Below are 22,600 nucleotides of genomic sequence, written 5' to 3'. Positions count from 1 at the left end.
ACAGATTTTACACATCCAACAAGACAAACGTAAAGCCGATTCCGTTACTCCGCCATAAGACAAAGTTCCTGGTACTGACAGACAGACATTGTGTTGAAATAACGATACGCCGACAGGAACTACTTGTGGCCGCAAAAATATAATACCGAATATGTGTGAGATACGGGCACTAAAATAGTGTGAAAACAAAGATAGAGCGAGAGAGTAATGAAAGAGGGCAGGAGGAGGGAGAGGGGATGTGGGGAGTGGAGGGAAGAAGAGAGAATGATGTCGACTCTTTAGAGGTAAACCAATTTGTTACAGATACTGTGGCGTTTAGCGAGAAGTATGTCACTAAAACTTTGAAATATAACGAAGAATCATCTGCTTTTCTTTTCAGGAGAGGGTTATTGTTGGTCGACAATAACGAGGAGGTGGTTTGTAGAATATTGGTGATTTCATAGGACGTAACGCTCGAGAATATCAGTAATATTTATTAGTTCCAAAAAGAACTAATAGGAAACAATCTTTTTGACAGCCATGGACAAAATATTTGTTTTTGAATTTTTATAAGACGTAAGTGGATGATTTTAAAAACTTGACGACTGAGAAAACTCTGCAAAATGTCGTCAACATTATCTATTGATTAAATAAGCGCGGGATTAGCCGAGCGTTGAGGGGCGCTGCAGTCATGGACTGTGCGGCTGATCCCGGCGGAGGTTCGAGTCCTCCCTCGGGCGTGGGTGTGTGTGTTTGTCCTTAGGATAATTTAGGTTGTGTGTAAGCTTAGGGACTGATGACCTTAGCAGTTAAGTCCCATAAGATTTCACACACATTTAAACATTTGAATTTTGATTAAATAAACCTTTGTAGAATCAAATTACCAACAATGATGTACAATACGATCAGTGGTGAAGCTGACTTCTTAATATGCATTTATAAAGGTTCTGCACTACTGGGAATCTTGAACTGAAAAACCACTAGTAGGCTGCATTCGTTGCAATGGGAGAATCAGTACTGAGCTCATAAAATTTTTTCAAGGACTGTGTTGGGGAGGGGGCGGGGGATCTTTGGTGAGCTGAAACAGCACTAGGTGTAACAGTTTCGTTCACTGTACAGTCCACTTCACTTGTGGGTAGCGTTAGACAAAGCGCCTAATTGAAGATTCAGATACTGTCGCTCCTCGGCTGTCCCAGGCACATGTTTTCCAGCATGCCGGAGGTGCGATTGGCGACCGATCTCCTGCTGAATATCAATACGCAGCTGCTGCTCGGCTGGCACTTGGCGTTGCGCTGCGAACCACGATTCCGCGACGGGCTTAACTTCCGCTCTTCGTTCGCTCTTGCAAGTGCTATTTTTGCAGTTTTCGGACTATAGACCGTTTTGGCAAAGCGGAAAATCAAGATTGGAATGCAACACTCCGTCGATAACTAGGTAATTAGAGATGAAACGTATATCCAGACTAGACACGGATTTGACTGACAATCGGCCGTGATCTTTGCAGTGTTCATATACACTGCTTTTTGGCAGCACGAGAAGCACAAATCAATATGGCCGTAAGAAATTTGAAATCTACTTCTTCAAAATGCGAGTGCACCGTCTTAAGGGGGGGGGGGGGGGGGGGGAGGACGTCAAACGGGCCGACTTGGAGCAGGAGGGGCATCACACGACATTTTAATTTCCAGTGTCTATACTTTTACAAGTAAGTTAATAAAACTTTGTCAGCATCACCAGGAAGGATTCAGGATTCACACACATTGCAGTGGAAGTTCGAAAACACAACAAAATAATTTTCTTTTTCACGTGCGAAATTTCATTATTTTTTTCACTTACTAATGGCTGCATTTGTTGCTATAGGTACACTTTTCTTCATAAGTGAGAGATTCTTCGATGAATTTTGCACAGCATACATACCATACTTACAGGTGTATGAAACTCTAGAATTTATTTAATTTATGAAAAAACGAATGAGCTGTTATATTTTAAACTTCCTTTTTATGAAAAACACATATTTTATAGTTAATTACCTCATTTTTTACCACAGTTTTTAATAGATTTGGAAAATTCTAGATTTTCGTATACCTTTAAGTATGGTTTGTATGCTGTGCAAAATTCATCGAAGAATCTCTCTTACTTATGAAGAAAAGCGTACCTATAGCAACAAATGCTGCCATTAGTAAGTGAAAAAAATGATGAAATTTCACATGTAAAAAAAATTACTTCGTTATGTTTTCGAACTTCCACTGCTATGAGTGTGAATTATGAATCCTTCCCGGTCATGCTGACAAAGTTTTATGAATTTATTTGTAAAAGTATAGACAGTGCAAATTAAAATCTCCTGTGGTGCCTCTCCTGCTTCAAGTCGGCCCGTTTGACGTCCTACCCCCCTTAAGTATTGTGTCACCGCATTAGTGATGTCGATACGGAGTAATTGGCGTTATCATATAACGTATTTCATCTAGTTAGTATAAAAATTACCCTTTATTTGTTCAGACGAGTCAGTGACACACAAAAAACTGGCTGCAGATTACAAAGTGATTTTACAGTGTGTAATGAATTACCAGATTGCTAACGTTCTGTGAATCGTTTGTCAAATTTAATTCTAAATGTGCAGTCCGACTACACACAGAACGAAGGAGTTCAGAAGCCGCTCAGAAATTAAGTATACAACATTATAAACTAATCTTTTTTGCTGTATGGCGCTGAATGCTGCCCACTAACACAGGAAAAAGAGTATCTCTTGCAGTGAGGCGGAAACACAAGGGTTATCCTGAAAAAAGAGATTTAGGTTTACCACACCCAACTAGACAAACGTAAGGCTGGTTCCCTTACTCCACCACAAGAAAAAAATTCCGCTATTCACAGACACACATTGTCTTGAATTAACGATATGCCGACAGGAAATGTTTCTGGTCGCAAAAACATAATATGCTTAAATCGCAAATCGTGTATATATGAGATGCGGGCACTAAAATAGCGTGGAAACAAACATAGGGCGAGAGAGTGATGGAGGAGGCCAGGAGGATAGGGAGGGAGGGAGGGATGGAGGGAGGGAGGGGGAGAGAAAGAGAGAGAGAGAGAGAATGATATTGACTCTTTGGAGTTAAAGAGATGCTGTGGGGTTTAGCGACGAAGTATGTCGCTAAGACTTTGAAATATATTGAAGAATCATCTTCTCTTCTCTTAAGGAGAGGACTATGACGGTTGTAACCCAAAAAATAATTTTGCATGTTACATGAAACGGCAACATTCATGGTTCGTCGTGTCAGCTCACATTTTTATTTATTCTTACAGATACATAGGGTGGTCAAAATATAACTTACCAGAATAGTGTTTTCGGCATTTGACGGTAATGTGGTCTAAACAGTAAAGACAGCATTGGAAATCATTCGAAGTGAGCCCGAACACTAGAAATCCATGCCTGATAGGAAGTGGAGCCAAATCGAAACACTGTTGGACTGTTAAAGTGGGAATTAAACGATCATAGTTTCAAAACACTATCATTTTTACTCCTAAAAATTATCTGCACTTGTAGTTTGTCAAGATTGGTATTTGGTGCGCAATTTCCGGGTAGTTGGATTCTGGCCGCCCTGTACTGCACTAAATGGAAAGGAAACAATATCTTTAATGACGGACTGAAGTCAAGGAAAGGGCACTTAATTAACTAGAGGCATTAGGAACTGATTTACAAACCAATTGAGTATTCTGTATTTTTATGGAATATTAACAGATTTTATCTTCTGCAGTGGATACTTGGTGGTGTTGTCGTTATCTAGGAGTCCGCTGAACCGACTTCGCAATCGATTTCGTTTATCGGACCTCTTCAGAGACAAGAAAGAAGGTAAAAATTGGCCATTTTCACTAATGATTATGGTGGAAACAGTCGAAGAACTGTTAATGCAGTGAATGTTTCTGGTACTCTTGATTCAGAAGAATATGACTAATAAGGTACTGACTATAAATAATTGCAAAGGGGTGTACCTGTACAGAATAGATATAATAAAATCAGATAACAATTTAAGGCTCGTGTGCGGGCACATATTTCACAAAGGTTCCAAAAACCAAATTTCGTATTGAATGTTCTGAACATGCGGATCTTCTTGAAGAAGTAACAATATTTAACAGTGGACATAGTGGCTGTTGTGTATGCTATCATATTATTTCGTTATTTCTTAATTTAATATGTTCCTACTAGTTTCGAGCATGTTTTGCTCACTGTAAGGCGATTTTATTGCATACATAAAAAATAAAATTTACTGAAACAATCTAAAATTATGTAGGTTATGAAACCTACAAGGAAAAACGACCTGATCAAGATTGTATTAGTTATAATTTTTAAATTAGCAAATAGTTTTAAATTATTTCAGTATCTTTTATTTTATTGGGTCTAAAATAAAACCGCCGGGCAATGAGTAAAACAAGCTCGAAACGAAGAAATACTTAAACAGCTGAACAAAACAAGTAATTTGAATTTGAATTTATACAGGGTGGTCATAAACAGACTTCAAATAATGCCCGGATGTTGCAGGGTAGGTTATGTTGAGAAATACTTGTTGAGAAGAAATTCGATACATTATTTCGTTTCCGAGTCAATTACCGTTGATGCTAGCCAATCAGGTCATTGTGCGCGCAAATTTGAGGTCAAGTGGTCCACCAGATACAATTAGCGTCAGTTTTCTCATAGTGGAGTTGCTAGCGTACTAGACACTTCAGCCTTTGGGTCGTGTTTGGTCCTTACTATAGCCCCATGTCCAATTTTCGTATCACTCTCTTATTCTATTTTTGGAAAACAAACGAAGAACACGATTGACGATATAGTCTCTGGCGGGCTGCTGGAATTTGGGCGCGCAACAGTCCGACTGGCTAACTTAAATGCTAATGAGCTCGGTACGACGTATCGAATTCTTTTCTTAGCAGCTATTTCACCCCACAATCTATACTGCAACAGACAGTTTCTGACCACCCTGTATATAATCAACGGAAGATGAAGTTCAGTTTAGAATAATATCTTAAACTCTTAGTAGTGTCTTCTCGTCGACCTAAGGTTCAGTATAGAGTAATCGCGGAAATGCAGGATGGAATGTAACAGTATTACGAAAAGGATGGTAGCCACTCACCATGTAGCAGAGATGCTGAGCCGCAGATAGGCACTGGAGCCAGTCACTTCAGCTGCCACAGACTGTGGCTTTTGTGTGTGTGTGTTTCGGAAAAAGGCCTTGTTGGCTGGAAGCTCCGCTGTATGGTGAGTGGCAACTATCCTTTTCATTATATTTTTGTGCATGTAGTGTATGTTTTTGAGAGAGAGAGAGAGAGAGAGAGAGAGAGAGAGAAGGAGAGAGAGAGAGAGGACCACAGTTGCCTTTAACTGTTGTAGATGGTTGGCAACTTATTTTATTAGGGAGAAATGCATTATGAGGCAATATAACCAGCTGTATAAACTAACCCTGTGTGAGAAGTCTGCAGATGGACACGACATATCCCTTTAGTTGTTGATGAAGATACGAGCATATGGAATAAGTTCACCGATACGCAAGTGGCTCGAAGACTTCTTAAATAATAGAACCCAGTATGTTGTCCTCGATGGCGAGTGTTCATCAGAGACGAGGGCATCATCAGCAGTGCCCAAGCGAAGTGTGACAGGACTACTGTTGTTCTCTATGTACATAAATGATTTGGTGGACAGGATGGGCAGCAACCTGTAGCTGTTTGTTGATGCTGTGGTGTACAGTAAGTGGTAGACGTTGAGTGACTTTAGGAACATACAAAATGACTTAGGCAAAATTTCCAGTTGGTGTGATGAGTGGCAGCTAGCCCTAAATGTGGATAAATGTAAAATAACGCGGATGAGTAGGAAGATCAAACCTGTAATGTTCGGATACAGTATTACTAGCGTCCTGCTTGACATATTCAAGTCATTTAAATATCTAGACATAACGTTGCAAAGAGATATGAGGTGGAACGAGCATGAGGGAACTGTGGCAGGGAAGGCGAGTGGTAGACTTCGGTTTATTGGAAGAGTTTTAGGAAAGAATGGTTCACCTGTAAAGGAGACTGCATATAGGACACTGGTGCGACCTGTTCTTGAGTATTGCTAGAGTGTTTTGGATCTGTACCAGGAAGACATTGAAACAAGTCAGATGTGGGCTGCTAGATTTGTTACTGGTGGCTTTGAACAATATGCAAGTAATACGAAGATGCTTGGGGAACTCACATGGGAATCCCAGGAGGAAAGGCAACTTTCTTTTCGAGAAACACTGTTGAGAAAATATAGATAAGCAGCATTAGAAGCTGACGACCAAACGCTTCTACTGCCGTCAACATACATTGTGCGGAATCATGTACTAATGGTTTCATCAGCCGTATATTTGCAATTAATTTGCCGACAGCAAAGCTGACGCCGTGGGTGATCACAGAAACTGGGGCTCCAGAAAGCCGAAACGTTTCAGTGTGCCGCACTCCTGCATTTCTACCCTGCTGCCGTCGGTGCGTGTATGTAAATGTGTCTCCGGTGTGTCTAGCCGAGCGTGCCATAGGCGCGCAGTGCTCTCCAGACGAGGCGAGTCTGAAGGCCGGCCCGGCCGCAAGGCGCGCCGTGGGCGGCGGTGAAAGTGGCTGCAGCCCGGCTCCGCTCGGCCGGCTGCTCGATGCTCAGCACGCTCTTGCGTCACTGGCGCATCTCCGCGGCCGCGGTGCGGTGTGTGTGCCCCCCGTCACCGTTCGCCCCCAGCCGCCCGTCTGCTCCTGACGTGCCGCCGCCTGACAGCGGCGCGTGGCGCCTTCACCTGCTCTTTACGCCTGCACTGGTGGTTACGAATACCCCTTCCAGGTTGCAGCGTGCTGAGGCGCCAACGACTGCCGTGGGCAAACGCCACTCCGCCGACAGTTGTGATAATGCACTGTAGTGTGGGCCACGACCCCCTCGCTAGTCCAGCGTTTGCCGTTGCTAACGGTGCATAGGGAAGAACTGCGTTCGATTCTCACGGCAGGTAAGGAAAGGATAGGTACATCTACATCTACATGCATACTCTGCAAATCACATTTAAGTGCCTGGCAGAGGGTTCATCGAACTTTATTTCAGTTCCTATAATAAAATGTTAGATCATCAATCACTTTAATTTTTGCACACACCCCTTGGCCTTTAAACCATACAGCGACGGACTCACACTTCTTTAGTTTACGATGATTCCTGGTCCTCACTACAAATGACGTATTAGAGGTGAAATACGACCATGTCCCGGTTGTACAGCTCGTTTACTTGAAAGGTGCGATAAGCAATTGCTATTGAAAGTCTCCAGTCCTGCAACGGCCTTCACTGTATCTCTTCATAATAGCAGCAGCCACCCAACCATTACCATGTTTAGCTGTATCTTTCTGCCCCAGTGTAAAATTCAGAACACATGCTCAAAACACGGACGGCCCTTTCCGAAAAACTTGCGCAGGGGAGATATGTCCGAAATCGACCCTGCACAAGTTGGAAATTTGCAAATTTGTGCTAAGTTCCTATGGGACCAAAGTTCTGAGGTCGTCGGTCCCTAAGCTTACACACTACTTAACCTAAGGACAGCACACACACCCATGCCAGAGGGAGGACACGAACCTCCTACGAGGCGAGCCGCACGAATCGTGACAAGGCGCCCAAGATCGCGCCGGCTACTCCGCGCAGCCTGCCCAAGTTGTTCAAGCTACATGGTAGGCTAACTAAAACTAAAATCTGCGATTAGTCACCGAGGACCGTGGAAGCATTGTGTTGTGAATCACTGAACGCTTTACTACTGAAATTTCTAGAGAGGGTTGGGCTACCGATTACTTGCTGCCGTACATGTCTCTCGCGAAATGACGACAACCAGAAAATCCGAAAAATTTGGGCTAATACGGTGGTTTATCGACAAATGGGGGACCAGATACTGGTGCCGGAAGTACCACCCGCCACACACCGTGTAGGTGTAGATGTATATGGAACCGGTTCCAGTTTCCTTTGAATGTAATTATAATTACCATGTCTGACCAACATTTGCCCTACTAACGCAGTAAGAGACTGAAGCCTACGGACACGGTGTCAGCGTCGGGCGCAGTTTAAGATGACGTTGACCATCCGTATATTTTACTACTGTCAGTGACCAAAGCATTTCTCCGCCGTTCCGAAGCGATGAAAATCACTGAGTGGCTGGTAGAGGGTATAAGAGGGGGAGCTCTGTATCCTCCACTCACAGCGTCACGGTTCGCATCTGAGAGTGATCAGGTGTTATCGTGCCAGAAAGCAACCTTGGGTATTAATCTGCTTAGTATTCGTGGTCACTTGTGACGCGTGTGTTCCACCCTCTTTGAGGAGCAGCGTTCTGTCGGCATTACTACAGTACCATATTTACCAGATGTTCCCACTGCCGTAGTTGTGTCATATTCTGACTTCTGTCACTCATCTCATTTTTAAATTTGCTATGGTTTCCCTAAATCGATTATGGCAGCTGCCGAGAGCGTTGCTTCGAAAAGGACGCTTTCCTACATTGCACTTCATCTTTAATGACCTCGTAAATTTTTTCTGACCCTCTGCGAATTGCTTTTCGGTGTAAAGAGTATTTCTGAGGTGCCTTGATCCTGAGTGATAGACTGCCTGTATTTACGGAAATCGTAGCAAAACTAGGGACGGTTACAGTTCAGCCTCACATCGACATTGGATGCCGTCCGGTTCGACACGATGGGGAATAACCATTCCAGCATTCCAGTAGAGAGACAAACAGAAATTACGAAAAATCAGAATTTCGATAGTCCTACGTAGACCTGAACTCACATCCTCTCAACTACAAGACCTATGTAGTCACTGAACTACTTTTCTCTTTCAGGAGATATTACCTGAAGTGTCTGCTAATTTATTACAATATTCTCTCTAAGCGTCACTTTTTACATAAATTTCGTTGGTCTTCTCAAGGCAGGAAATATATCACATCGGAAAAGAAAATTAATAACAAATGGCCGGGCAAAATTTTAACCTGGTCGGGTAATCGAGAACGTAGCCGGGTGGAGCAGGATAGAGGACTGAAGGGGAGAGCCTTTGGATGAAAATTCAACTGAACTCATATAAGAACTGATCTTTACACAGTGAAACAAACTGTCTGATCCCGTTGTTACTGAAGGGCATTTCCCGGTTTCTCGCACGTGTGGTGTGAACTCTTTCGAATAGATAGTTCTGGTTATAATAAAATGAACGATGGTTGGAGTTTCAAATCACGTCATTGTTTTGATCATCAATCGTTCAGATAGGGACAGAAAAACAGATCAGGTTTCATGGAATCAAGTATTCAATCAAGCGACTGAACGAAATGACACAAAACTAAACCAGAGTGGCCGAATGGGGATTTCAAACTCTCTCCTCCAGAACATGAAATTTTTTTTCCTTCCACTGGTAAACATATTAATTTGGCAAAACTTGGCTCATACCAAAAGAGAGTCTCTGCAAAAACCTTTCCAGCCCGAGCGACACGTTCCGAGTTCTTTACGGAGTGGTCGGAACGGGATCAAGGTCTACCGGTGCGCCTCCTCGTAAACCGACCAAGGAGGACACACTCTGCAGGGCGCCTGGCGTCTTCAGCTGACCGTGTAATGTGCTGGAGCTCTATTCTTATCCTGCCCTGTTGTTCTAGAGTTCATGATTTGCAAACTGTGACTTTATCAGGTAAATGACGCACAATGCTTTAGTAAAATTTTCTATGAATTAACCGGACAGTACTTTGCCATAAATTGACTGAAAATTTTTCCGTTTAGTGTTAATGATTTCCTGCTCTGTAACAACAACACTCTTTTTTTCTAGCTGGTAGGACATTAGCCAAAGTAGAATTCATTGGTATTGTATAAAAGGCTGACAAGGCACGAATTAGAGGAATGCACAATAACCAACCGTTTCTTGCATGTTCCATTCACGATATACACGTTCTACAAAATGTTTAATAAACTAATTCAGTCCCTTGGCAGAAATACTTATCATCGCGGCTGAAGGGCTTGATTCAGGTCGATTTACAGTATACTTACTCTCACGAGTAATCCATCTCACTACCGTTACGACGTTGCAGCCGAACTTTCGCCATGTAGCGCCTCATAAAACTCAATTTTGTTTTCCATATTCTCTAAAATTTCATTGAACGGTAAAATAAAGTAAAATTTTCAGCGGGACATGCTATTTTGTTACATTAATCCAGTTAGAGTATTATTTAATAAAATTTCATGCTATAGGAAATCAGAAATATAAATGAAAGTTGCGGCATTCTTCGTGTAATAGCTTTGGTATTAACATTTATAGGATGTTATTGCTGCTGGACGTTTCGGAAAACAGGTGAAAAAGGGAGTATTGCTCTAAGAGCTATACAAGGAAAAACATGGAAAATGGGAAACGTTCTTTATCAAATAACAGATATTTACGATATTTTGTGTATAGAAACAAGATGCGACCAGCCACTAGTTAGAGTATTTCGGTTATTAATCATGATTGTTTGTTGAGTATTTTGATAACGGGAACCGTTGACATCCAGAGGCTCGTTAGAAAGTAATTCGTTTGGTTTGTCACACAAATTACCGAAGTGATTTCATATGTATGGTATATTTGCTCCGCAGCGCAAAGGCGTATAACGTACAATGTGTGCCGCAATGTTTTAAAGGAAACGATTCTATTGACTCATAATACCGGCTAACTACAACACTTTTAAATACCCTGTCGCACATTCGCACCCAGGCTTGAACTCCGGCTGCTACAAAAACTGATATTGTATACAGTGTGGCGTTTCTCTGCCTCGTGATGACTGGGTGTTGTCTGCTGTCCTTAGGTTAGTTAGGTTTAAGTAGTTCTAAGTTCTAGGGGACTGATGACCATAGATGTTGAGTCCCATAGTGCTCAGAGCCATTTTGAACAGTGTGGCGAGAATTAACAAAACAAAAAGGAACAACAGTGTTACCATAAAGTACAGTATAATACATAAGGTATGGAACTGTGTTTTAAATGTAAAGCAAAATATTTACAAGAGATTGTATGGCGAAGGATCATGGAGTGAATTTATTCCTCTAATTCCAGTATATGGCCACAAAAATTGTCCTCAGAATCTTGATTGTGGTACATAAGCCACGCAGCGTCATATTATCTTTCAGTTTCATCACGTAAGGATAATATAAAGTACCGTTTGTTTTAATCAGATCTGAAGAAGATATATTATGGAGCGCGGCCAATAGCCTGACGACAGTTTTTGTGATCAGAGACTAGGATTAAAGAAACAAAGTCTGCACTTCGTGGTTCATTGCTTTCATTTGCGACATTATCGCAGCTTGTAAAAGAATCACGGATTGTCTTATACGCAGAAGATTTCCAGCTCATAAAGTATCAGCGATGACGTAAAACTAATACTACTGTGAATGAAAACCGTGTGCGGGAGTGTACAGTGCACAAATACAGTTTCTCTGCCTCGTGATGACTGGGTGTTGTGTGCTGTCCTTAGGTTAGTTAGGTTTAAGTAGATCTAAGTTCTAGGGGACTGATGACTATAGATGTTAAGTCCCATAGTGCTCAGAGCCATTTGAACCATTTGAACCACAAATAAAGTTTGAGTGCAGACAATAACATTCCTGACGATAACATCCCTGACTGGCCTGAATCCTACAGAACACCTTTGGGATGTTTCGGAATCCCGACTTCCTGCCAGACCCCACCAACCGTGATGAATGGGCTGTCATTCCCCAAGAAACCTTCTAGCACCTGATTAAACGTATGCCTGCGAGAGTGGAAGCTGTCATCAAGGCTGAATTCCAGCATTACCGATAGAGGGCGCCACGAACTTGTAAATCATTTTCAGCCAGGTGTCCGGATACTTCTGATCACATAATGTGTATCAGTTGCTAGTTTCTGTGGGAAATGTAAAATTACGATGCGTAACTTCAGGAGGATAGAGGTTTTCTGATACCTTAAATGTTGTCTCATAGAGAAAACAGAAGAGCAACGGTAAAGAATATGCCGGCGAGTAACGGCGCAAACAGTCGCTGCAGAAGTATAAATATAGCCGTGATCCATCCTCTGGTAGGTTTATGTAAGTACTCGCACCGCAGCGGTTCCTCGTCTCTGTTCTTGCAGCAAAGGAAGCAAATGAAGCTCCCGAAACGGAGGTGGTGGGATTAGCCGTGTCTGTGGCTGTTTGCGGAGATGACGGCCAGGCTACTTAGGAGGCGCGTCCCCGCCGCATCTCGGCGCGAATTGGCGCGCCGTCAGCGGCGGGAGCGAGCCGCGTTAGCGAGACCTGGCCAAGGACGGCGGTCAGCCCGACATAGCAGCGGCATCACTCACTCTTCCGTCGCCAACAGCGTCTCTCCGTATCAAGGGTCTGGAACGCAGGCACTGCAAGTGAGGTACCTCCATCTCCGATGGAGGCTGGATCGTGATGAGTTGTTGCATACTGTCCATCACTAAGTGGTCGGCGTGCCTGTTTACTTAGACAATGGCTTCCGTTCCTATTAGGTCTACAACCTTGCTTCCGTCGTTCCGCAGCAGATGGCAGTAGAAGCAGGTGGTAGGCCGTGAGTGTCATACAATAAGCTTAGGCGTTGTTAAACGTAACACCATCAAAATATTAGTCCATCTGTGATTGAATCGTATTCTCGATTGAATATGCCAACTTACGACTCCAATTCTCGTCATTTGTGGGAAGCTATAATTTTCTGCTTTAACACGATGAAATTTGTTGCCGAGGATTATAAAACGGTGGGTAAAATCTATAGTGATGCACCTATTAGTGAAAGAACGCGCAGTGAATGATTTGAACGCTTCCAGAACTGTGATTCTGACGCCGAAGACCGGCATGGTGGTGGAAGAGAGAAGGTTTCCAAAGCTACTGAAACCGACGAAAATTATCACCCGAGTACTGAAATACAAACTGCCTCAATACAGTGATAGACATGAAAAGGTGAACTTGCAACGTGGCAGTTATCGACCACATGTTGTAAAAACCGTCGGAACATACTTGGAAACGAAACTTCCTGGCAGATTAAAACTGTGTGCCGAATCGAGACTCGAACTCGGGACCTTTCCCTTTCGCGGGCAAGTGCTCTACCAACTGAGCTACACACACGCGCCGTCCTCACAGCAGGAGAGGCTCTGTGAAGTTAGGAAAGTAGGAGACGAGGTACTGGCTGAAGTAAAGCTGTGAGGACGAGGCGTGAGTCGTGCTTGGGTAGCTCAGTTGGACGCCGGGACGGTAGCTCAGCGTGTTCGGTCAGAGGGTTAGCTGCCCTCTGTAATAAAAAAAAAAACTGAGTCAACCGCTCAACCCTGATCTTGAATGAGTGTCATGGGACATCCGCACCGAACAAATGCAACGAACGAAATCGAACAAAATCAGAACAATTTTTAAAAAAAGTCGGTAGAGCACTTGCCCGCGAAAGGCAAAGGTCCCGAGTTCGAGTTTCGGTCCTGCACACAGTTTTAATCTGCCAGGAAGTTTCATATCACCACACACTCCGCTGCAGAGTGAAAAATCTCATTCTGGATACTTGGAAACGTTGAAATGGGAAGTTCTGCCCTACCTGCTGTATTCTCCTAACGTTACTCTCTCTGACTACCACCTTTTTCGATCACTGGAACACGTCCTGGCTGTCCACTGCCTCCGGTCATACTAATAAGTGCAAAATAGGGTCGATTCGTGGATCTCCTCAGAAGAGATCCACTTCATTCGCCGCGATATTCTCGTGTCGCCCGAAAGATGAGAGAAATTAGTGGGCAGCGATAGACAATATTTTGCATCGTAAATTTTTTGTAAGATTTTCGCAATAATTTCTCCAACTCCGAGAAAAAAAAAACAGTGGAAGCAAAGTGGTATACAAAATAATTCCTGGCTGCAACCTCGAGCTTTCCTGTAGTTACTATGTCTGGATTAAGATCTGTCGCGCGATGTTAGCTAAGGACCTGTTGGGAAACATACGCGATGGGCTGATATCAAGTCTGCCGAAGTGGCGCTGATTTGAAGGATTTGCCTCAGGCTGCGACCCATACATTTAACTAATCGTCTATCATTCGGACCGCTGTTATGGTCTCAGTATATTTACAGGATGCAACAAAAAATTACGATGAACTTTCAGGACACTTTCCTCACACGCAGAGGAGTGATTATGTTACATAAGCATCTGTCCAGTAACTAATTATCTACGGGAGTTCGAAATATACGATGTCTTCCAAAGTCTTTGTGTCAAACGTCTGGCTGGGATAGATTACCTCATGGCGAACAAATTTTGTTATAGACAAACAGGTAGCTGACCCTACCCGGCCACGCTAGGCGTCCTGTTGTATTGGTTATGCCCGTGAAAGGCTGCAAGGCATAGGCACTCTGCGGTGTCTGTGTGTCTGTGTCTGTGCGTGTGTGTGTGTGATTTGCCTATAATCCAGTCAACTACTCCGTATGAAAGTGGGCAGTTCAAGCAAAATTAACGTTCCTGATTCGCTCCTAAAATATCTTTCTCCGCTTAGATATCTTTCTTGTTGGCAATCACTCCATCAATTTACTGGGGTCGGTGGTACGCAGCACAACTGGTTAGTAGATACCTAGTAATTTGGTGACATCTCGTCGTACAAGGGCCGGAGAATACTAAAGCATGTCTAGCGTCACCGGGAAGTGTCAGTGAACATTTTGCCTCCAACAAAAGTTGCTGTCCATGACGTGATCACCCCTATACGTGTGATGCGAAGACTTTGAAACTCAGTGTATGTACCATGTAAAACATACAGGAACGCAATGTAGAAGCATAATATACGAAGCTCTTTCGTAAATGTCGTTTTCAAAAAGTCTTACATGAGACATTTTGATATGAAACCATCACAAGCTGCTAGATAATTTTTATTGTTCTCCAAAGAGTGTCGAAATTAAAGTTATCGTCTGGAAGACGCATAATATTTTTATGTTGTATACCACACATTTACAGCTTTAAAATGTATTGAATTACTATTTAACACTGTGTTACTTAACATATTTTAAAACTGTTGGTACGTGGTATACGCCATAACAAAGAATTAAAGTATGCCAGACGAAGAGTTTGAGGTCGAAATTTTTCAGAGAATAATAAAAAAATTAGCAAGTTGTGGTCGATTAAAAACAAAATATCCTTTGTAGCAGTCGTATAACACGACATAAGGATTTTTTGGCTTCACTTTAGAATTGATAAATGCATAAACTAACCGTCGCTTTGAATCCTGGATAAGGTGGCTTATCCCTGGAGTAATATGGGTAGTTTCGCATCCTTCACAGTACACACACGAAGACAAAGACGAAGATTTCGATATACAACATCATACATATATCCCTATGCATATAGTTTAGTATGTTTAGGTTGAGAGAACTTGGAGCCCAGGGAATTAGTCCACGTCTTCCTATCCCACTGTTGCAGAACTGATATTTAGAAGCCGACGGAAATTACAATTTAGTCAGAGGTAAGAATGAAAGAAACAGTTTCATGTGGAAATATAAAGCGTTAGGTTCCTGCGTTTTGCCAAGCCTGATATGTCATGTAGAGTTGTAGAATATGGATTTTCGATATAGACCACATCCAGATACACATTAATGTATTTTCTTCTTCTTCAAGTGAGTTATGTGTAGTCACTGCCTGGAGGTACCTTTTTGTTACACGCTGTATAACTGTATATACTCTATAGAGGAATGCCGAGTGAGCAGTTATGTAAAAAGTCTGATGAAATCTTTGATTCAAGTAGTGAGGACCTTTGTATATTTACTTCTGACTCACTTCATAATGGTACGCTACGCAGATTTTGACAATTTACTCCATGCTTCTACTATATTCGTGAACAGGTTTCTTTCACGCCAAGCATTATGACATACTGTGCATTAGTATACTTTCATCCTGCATTTCACTAGTATTATCCATCAAAAATACGGAGGTAAAAGAAGGAATCGGTTGTATAGGGCGCATTCCGAGACATCAAGGAATCTTCGGTTTCGTATCGGAGGAAAGTGTGGGTAGAAAAATTGTAGAGGCGATGAATACAATAAGCAGGTTCAGAAGTGCTTGAGGATGAAGAAGCCTACACAGGACAGAGCAGCATGGAGAGTTGCACCAACAACCACAAAAAATTATAACAACTGTCATTAAGTCCCTGTTTTCAAAATTATTTTTAACAAAGTCGTCCTTATATTTCTAGGCTGTCGCATTTTTTGTGCATATATGTACTACGGATAAGGAGACAGATTCGTTGCACACATCACGTCACTTTTCTGAACTCACGCGACAAAAAAGACTCTCTAGGGTCTGTGACAGTATCGGATAGCTTTGTAAATCAAACTCCCGTATATTCCATCAGTATAAAAGCTTCTCGTTATTTCTTAAGCCCTCTTTTTTGAGAGAAATATGAAGTGAATATATAAATACTTATTAACTTGTTGAAGATCTCTCCGAAAAGAAAGAACGAGGAAAGAGAAAAGGGTGATGGGATGCGGGGAGGAGAAGCAGTGCCATCGCAGAATCTGCGTAGCCATGCAAATTGCGTACGTGGAGCCGTACCGCACGCTACGCCCAATTAGTCGGCCTTATCAGGCGGTGTCCACTGAGGCTGCGGCGGCGCCTGGTACGGCTGGCTCCTTAAGGAAGGCGTCCTACGCGTCCGCAGAATGCCAGCACATAGCCATCTGCGTGGCCTTGGAGCTGGAGGGAATACCGAATATCTTAAAGCAAGGTCGAGATGGATCCCGTTCCGACCGGTTGGGAGCTTACTCCTTTCATGTAGCTTTGTATACGGAGAAGAGGGCACCGCAGCTCCATCCTCTTTTTGCACAGTTCGCCAATACTTATGATGAGGTCGGAAGGTTAATGAGTGAACTAGAGTTCGAATATGCAGTTTACTTCAACTTATCATGGGTATTTTCGTCGCTTTTTGGGCTTCGCTCTTAGAAAATCCTATGCCTAGCACATGATTTCATGAAGAATACAATAAACTGTATGGAAAGCGTCCACACACAGCAAATTGTATATAACAACCCATTGGCACGTACAACATAAGAAAACACACAATCCCTTGCAGATAAAGCAAGAAGAGAAACATCTTAAGGCACAAAAATTTATATACAAATAAATTAATTTATTGTAATTACACTCAATTATTTAGCTTGCAATGAAACGTAAGAAACATTTAAATGTTCAGAATTATAGAGATGCATTCCAAACTATCGTAGACTAGGAACGTCGAAGTATACTACATCAGCTGTCACTGAGGACTAAACTTTTTACGTCTTTCCTGTGAAAGTTTTAATTGAAATGTGCAGTACGCTCGGTGGCTGTTACTCCGTGAATGACTTATTACGTAATCGATTATTTTCGTGCAGATAAATTTTTACAACTGAGGGTCATCGAAAGGTGTAGCAGCCTCTCGCATTTATCTGTGATGACAGTTGTCAAAATTTCATCCAGGCTTGACGCAACAATTCCATTGGAGTCGCACTCTACTACTGTCGTCTTATTTGTAAGTTGGGAGTGAATATGCTAATTTTGCGAGATTATACACTGTCGCAGCTTGAACAACCAGTTGGAGTTGTATTAGTCACTCTTTTCAGTAATCTTACTGATAACTAAAAGACGTTGGTATCAGATAAGATCAGCTTCTCGTCAGTAGTGACAACCTCCTGCGTTGCTAGGCCCGTCCCAGGCGTTTCTTCGCAACCACTATGAGTCCTCCTGTCTAATACACCGTCCTATAAGTTGCCCTGTGTAGACTATTTGACGACTTCTATCATTACTTCGCTAATAAACCAAATACTTTGAGGGAATTAACCATGGTATGTCTTCTTCCTGTGTACTGGATTCATTTCCTTAGGAAATTGCTAGATGTGTTCTAAAGTACGATCGAATGCAGGTCTGTGGCAAGATTTTTCGGGCAGAGACGTTCTTTACTGCATGCAACGTGATGTTCCCATTGTACGTTTGTCACTCCGGTAAATTTCGCTTATACAGCATTATTAACAGTAGCAAAATCATCCACTTTTTCCGTTTTTTGCCTAATATGCATCACACTATTAGCGCATGTATCTCTAGATGAGGTATTTATAGCTTTTATTACGAGACGGATTCGCATTTCGCAAATATTGGTTGAGGTCAGCTTCACCGGTCACCTTAACCACTTCGGCTGCCCAAGCACGCCTCCAGGACCGACCCAAAGTTCCACATGTCACGGAGTCCACAACTCTTATGCTCGCACATTTCGTGATTCCCGTACAGGCAGAGACAAATATTTTAGTATCATTTTCAACATGTCGAAACATAAACACACCATTGGTGGCTATGATGTCTCTGATTGTAAAGTGCATCTTCACAGTACAATAACCATCGGAACAGTGCCTGTTCCTTCAGACGTGCGTTGTAATGTGATGATACAGGCGCTCTATAAATTGATTGCAACTATTAGTGGTGTAGCTTTTAACAGAATATGTTGTACTGGTCTCTTAGGGATTGCTTTGAGATCATTATTTAGCAGTATATTCCCACTTTGGGAAAAAGGAAAAAAAGTTTCAATATTGGCATGACGATAACTTTCACACGAGAAATAAATATTCTCAACCACTATGTCATTTATACACACATCCATCACACTTTGTATTTACTGTTCACAAATTGGTTTTGTTTGTTTTTCGTTCGTATTCTCTATTTAATGTGAGTTTAGAAGCAAACGTGGTATGTGAGTTATTTTCCAATGTAAACACAGTAGCAGTTCGCTTAAAACCCAGAGCAAGGCCCAAGGTGGGATTAGAATCCTGGACGACTATTTTACGAGTTGGCTAGCACGTAAGAGAAAACTATCAATTTCTACCGATGGCTGTCACCAGTTCCGACTGGCCCTCGGCACGGGAACCCCAACGACGTGAAGCTCGCTCACTTGTGGAGCAGCCGCGTTTGTCACCGCTACCAGCAGAGTACTCACCAGCCACAGTTTGGCGGCGCTGACCGGCTCCATGGTCGGTGGTCGCTTGGCGGTGCTCGCTGGGAGTGTGTCTTCACCTCCTAGTCATGCTGGAGCCCACGACGCGCCGGCGGAGAGTGCAGAGCGTGTGCTGGAGATGACGGAGAGCGCTGTCGGCGTGGAGGCTGCGTGCGTGGGCGGCGTGTGTGCGCGTGCGAGTGCGAGAGGGGCGGGCGCCGCGGGGACCACTGGAGACGTGCGGCCGGCCGCGCGGCCTCTTTATAAAGTGCGCCCGCGCCGGCGCGCCCTCCCATTGGCGGAGCGGCGCATCTCCGCGCGGAGGATCTCTCTCTCCTCCTCCCGCCGCGCCGCCGCGGCTCCACCTCTTGCCCGCGCTCGGCCCTGCCGTCGCCCTCCGAGGCGCCCGCAGACGCCCCCGGGAGCACCGGAGCCGATTTCCGGTTCAAGGTCGCGACCGCCGCTACCGCAGGCTGCCTCGTTTTCTGGTAACTAGGGACGAGCTGCGAGGTGTCGGGCGCGGTCGCCATCTCTGTCGCTCAGTTAGCTCCGAGACACCAGCAGGTGAACAGGCTCGGTAGTTTGCTATGTCTCTACAGGGATGGGTGGGTGCTGCGTACAGGGCACGGCATATCGTATCTGCCAACTGCAGTCGTCAACCCTGGCGATGCTGTGTACAGACACAACGCTGAACAGCAAGGAATCAAGCAGGAGGAGCCAAACGTTCCTACTTGGACTTAGACTTGCGTGGAGACGGCGCGACAATCGAATTTTTGTAACTTTTAAATATTTAAGCTACGTGAAGTTCAGAACTCAAATATCAGTCGCCCAAAGCAGTTCTATGCAACTCTCAAAATTTTTCAAGGTCTACCTTAAGTTATAGTAGAACAAATATTAAGTAAAAATTGACCAGGTTTCGACGCTACTATGAGCGTCATCTTCAGAATTAAGCTAACTGTTCTGAAACATAATAAACTAAAGTGTTTACTGACTGGAAAGAGATGCAGTACTTACAAGTCACATTCTAAAAAAAAAAAAATCTAAGCCCGAAAGGCGACGTCATGAAAAGCTGAGTTATGTTGCAACCCGTGTTCACTCAGGTACGAGCAGCCCTTAGCGGATAGCCTTTTCATGACTTTTTTTTTTTAATGTGACTTGTAAGTACTGCATCTCTTTCCAGTCAGAACACACTAAACAAACTAATATTAATGTCTTATATACCTATTATGTTTTAGAACAGTTAATTTAATTCTGAAAACGACGCTCATAGTAGCGTCGAAACCTGGTCAATTTTGACTTAATATTTGTGGCCGATGGCTTATTTGTTCTAATATAATTCTGACACGGTCACTGAACCTTAGCAGCTATGTTCAAAGTTCTACCTTAAGTTTTCCGCGGGTCGTTCGTACACCGAAGTAAGATGTATTTTTCGAGAGGTGGCGTGGCTCTGTCATTTTTTTCTGGAATAGAAATCTATATCTGTTCGGAGAAAGAACGAACTTAAAAGAGGAAGACGCTTATTTCCAAGTTTGCATAACACTTGTCAGACGCATTTGCTAATGTTTTTCCGCAGATATTAGCAATATCGTTTTTGCAATGTGTACCTTCAGTCAATCCAAATGAATACTGCTCACCACGTTTCCATGTGATGCCCAGTGTCGACGTAAAGCTTTGGTTTGTTTCCAGTTACAGAAAAAAAAATGATTTTCAAAGCTGAATTGTACGTGTCTATTTGATAGAGCGGTCCCAGATCAGTCTAGAGTGGTATTCAACTTCCTGGCAGATTGAAACTGTGTGCCGGACCGAGACTCGAACTCGGGACCTTTGCCTCTCGCGGGCAAGTGCTCTACCATCTGAGCTACACAAGCACGACTCACGGCGCGTCCTCACAGCTTTACTTCTGCCAGTACCTCGTCTCCTACCTTCCAAACTTTACAGAAGCTCTTCTGCGAACCTAGCACAACTAGCACTCCTGAAAGAAAGGATATTGCGGTGACATGGCTTAGCCACAGCCTGGGGGATGTTTCCAGAATGAGATTTTCACTCTGCAGCGGAATGTGCGCTGATATGAAACTTCCTGGCAGATTAAAACTTTGTTCCGGACCGAGACTCGAACTCGGGATCTTTGCCTTTCGCGGGCAAGTGCTATACCATTTTAGCTACCCAAACACCACTCACGTCCACGTCGTGCTTGGGTAGCTCAGCTGGTAGAGCACTTGCCCGCGAAAGTCAAAGGCCCCGAGTTCGACTCTCGGTCCGGCACACAGTTTTAATCTACCAGGAAGTTTCATATCAGCGCACACTCCGCTGGAGAGTGAAAATCTCATTCTAGAGTGGTATTCGTTTTATCGCTATATATTTACAGGGGCAGAGAAACCTTGAAGAATAACCAGCACTCTACCAGTGACAGCACTGCGCTCGCCCCGATTGGCTGCTACTGCCAGCAATGTACCGATAGTGAGTAGCTGCTGGATTGCTGTTTATTCTCGCTGTCGAATTGGCACGTCATATTTCGATTTAAAAACCATTTTGTTTGTGATGGGAAACAACTGACGCTTTCTGTCGACACTGCGCATTGCATGAAACACGTGACGAGCAGTAACTGTTTGGACTGACTCCGGCTACAATATAAAAAACAGAAATTGTAGATATCTGTCGAAACACCAGAGAAAATGCACCTGACTACTCTTTAATTACAAATTAATTTTTTTCATCCTTATACATTTTACAGCCGGCCGAAGTGGCCGTGCGGTTAAAGGCGCTGCAGTCTGGAACCGCAAGCCCGCTACGGTCGCAGGTTCGAATCCTGCCTCGGGCATGGATGTTTGTGATGTCCTTAGGTTAGTTAGGTTTAACTAGTTCTAAGTTCTAGGGGACTAATGACCTCAGCAGTTGAGTCCCATAGTGCTCAGAGCCATTTGAACCATTTTGAACATTTTACACCTCACAGAAATACTCGCGCAACAAGCACATTTGTGTAGGAATTCGTCGTGTCCAGGGAACGAACTCAATCTGCCCACATGGCAAACGAGCATTCTACCACAGAACTTCGTGACCCATCGAAAAAACGACTTTGTTTTAAGGAATTAAAGGCGCTCGAAAAAACTTTTAAGTCGATTTTCTCCATAATTTTTGATAGTTGCATCGAAATGCTTCGACTGACTGATATTTTTTTTTGTCCTGTCTCTCTTTGTCAGTACCTACAATGCTAAGTAGCATATCGGGCAACAGATTTCCTCTAGCGAACTAGATCAGGTTCCGGGATTTCAGCTGCCTCCCAGTTCATGTCTATGCATTGAAGACTGCAGAAGTTCGTTTCCAGGTGTTACGAGGTCTTCCTCTACATCTGCATCCGCCCTTTGGTATCCACAACGGTACTGATTTGAGGATTCTTTCAACTTGCACGTGTATAGCATGCCTCGGCAAACTCCAGTCTTCTTTCAGCAACGATTTTGTGCAGACTGCGTAGACTGCTTCGTCTCAACACATCATCGTTTGAAACGTGGTCGCGATATCTAGTCTTCAAAATTCGCCTCAAGCATAGGTGGTGACAAACATTGAGCTTGTGTACTGGTTTTACTGACATTTTCCAGGCCTCACATTCGTAAACGACCAAAGGTAAGACGATAAAGGAATACAGTCGACGCTTTGTGGACATGCTTGTAGTGTTGAACTGCCACATAGGTCGCAATC

The 22,600-nt window shown here is 43.4% G+C and overlaps 1 protein-coding gene across 50 annotated transcripts in view; it reads right to left on the bottom strand.

The window, feature by feature from the left end:
• The window catches only part of LOC126202976 (collagen alpha-2(IV) chain-like), a 187,066-nt gene extending 167,941 nt beyond the window's left edge, over nucleotides 1–19,125 (bottom strand). For 23 of the 50 annotated variants that reach the window (XM_049937157.1, XM_049937133.1, XM_049937159.1 and 20 more), the window contains exon 1: nucleotides 18,911–19,123. In XM_049937157.1, the coding sequence (XP_049793114.1) occupies nucleotides 18,911–18,943 (33 nt within the window). In that variant the 5' untranslated portion in view covers nucleotides 18,944–19,123. Of the gene's footprint in view, nucleotides 1–18,910 lie in introns of all 50 variants that reach the window. The other 27 variants (XM_049937152.1, XM_049937119.1, XM_049937128.1 and 24 more) reach the window with 3 other exon arrangements.
• Between the last annotated feature and the right edge of the window lie 3,475 nt (nucleotides 19,126–22,600).

The sequence above is a fragment of the Schistocerca nitens genome, chromosome 9, assembly GCF_023898315.1.
Source record: "Schistocerca nitens isolate TAMUIC-IGC-003100 chromosome 9, iqSchNite1.1, whole genome shotgun sequence".
Classification (NCBI taxonomy): Eukaryota; Metazoa; Arthropoda; class Insecta; order Orthoptera; family Acrididae; genus Schistocerca; species Schistocerca nitens.
Note: the sequence above shows the minus strand (reverse complement) of the source record. Positions and strands in the feature narration are given on the sequence as shown.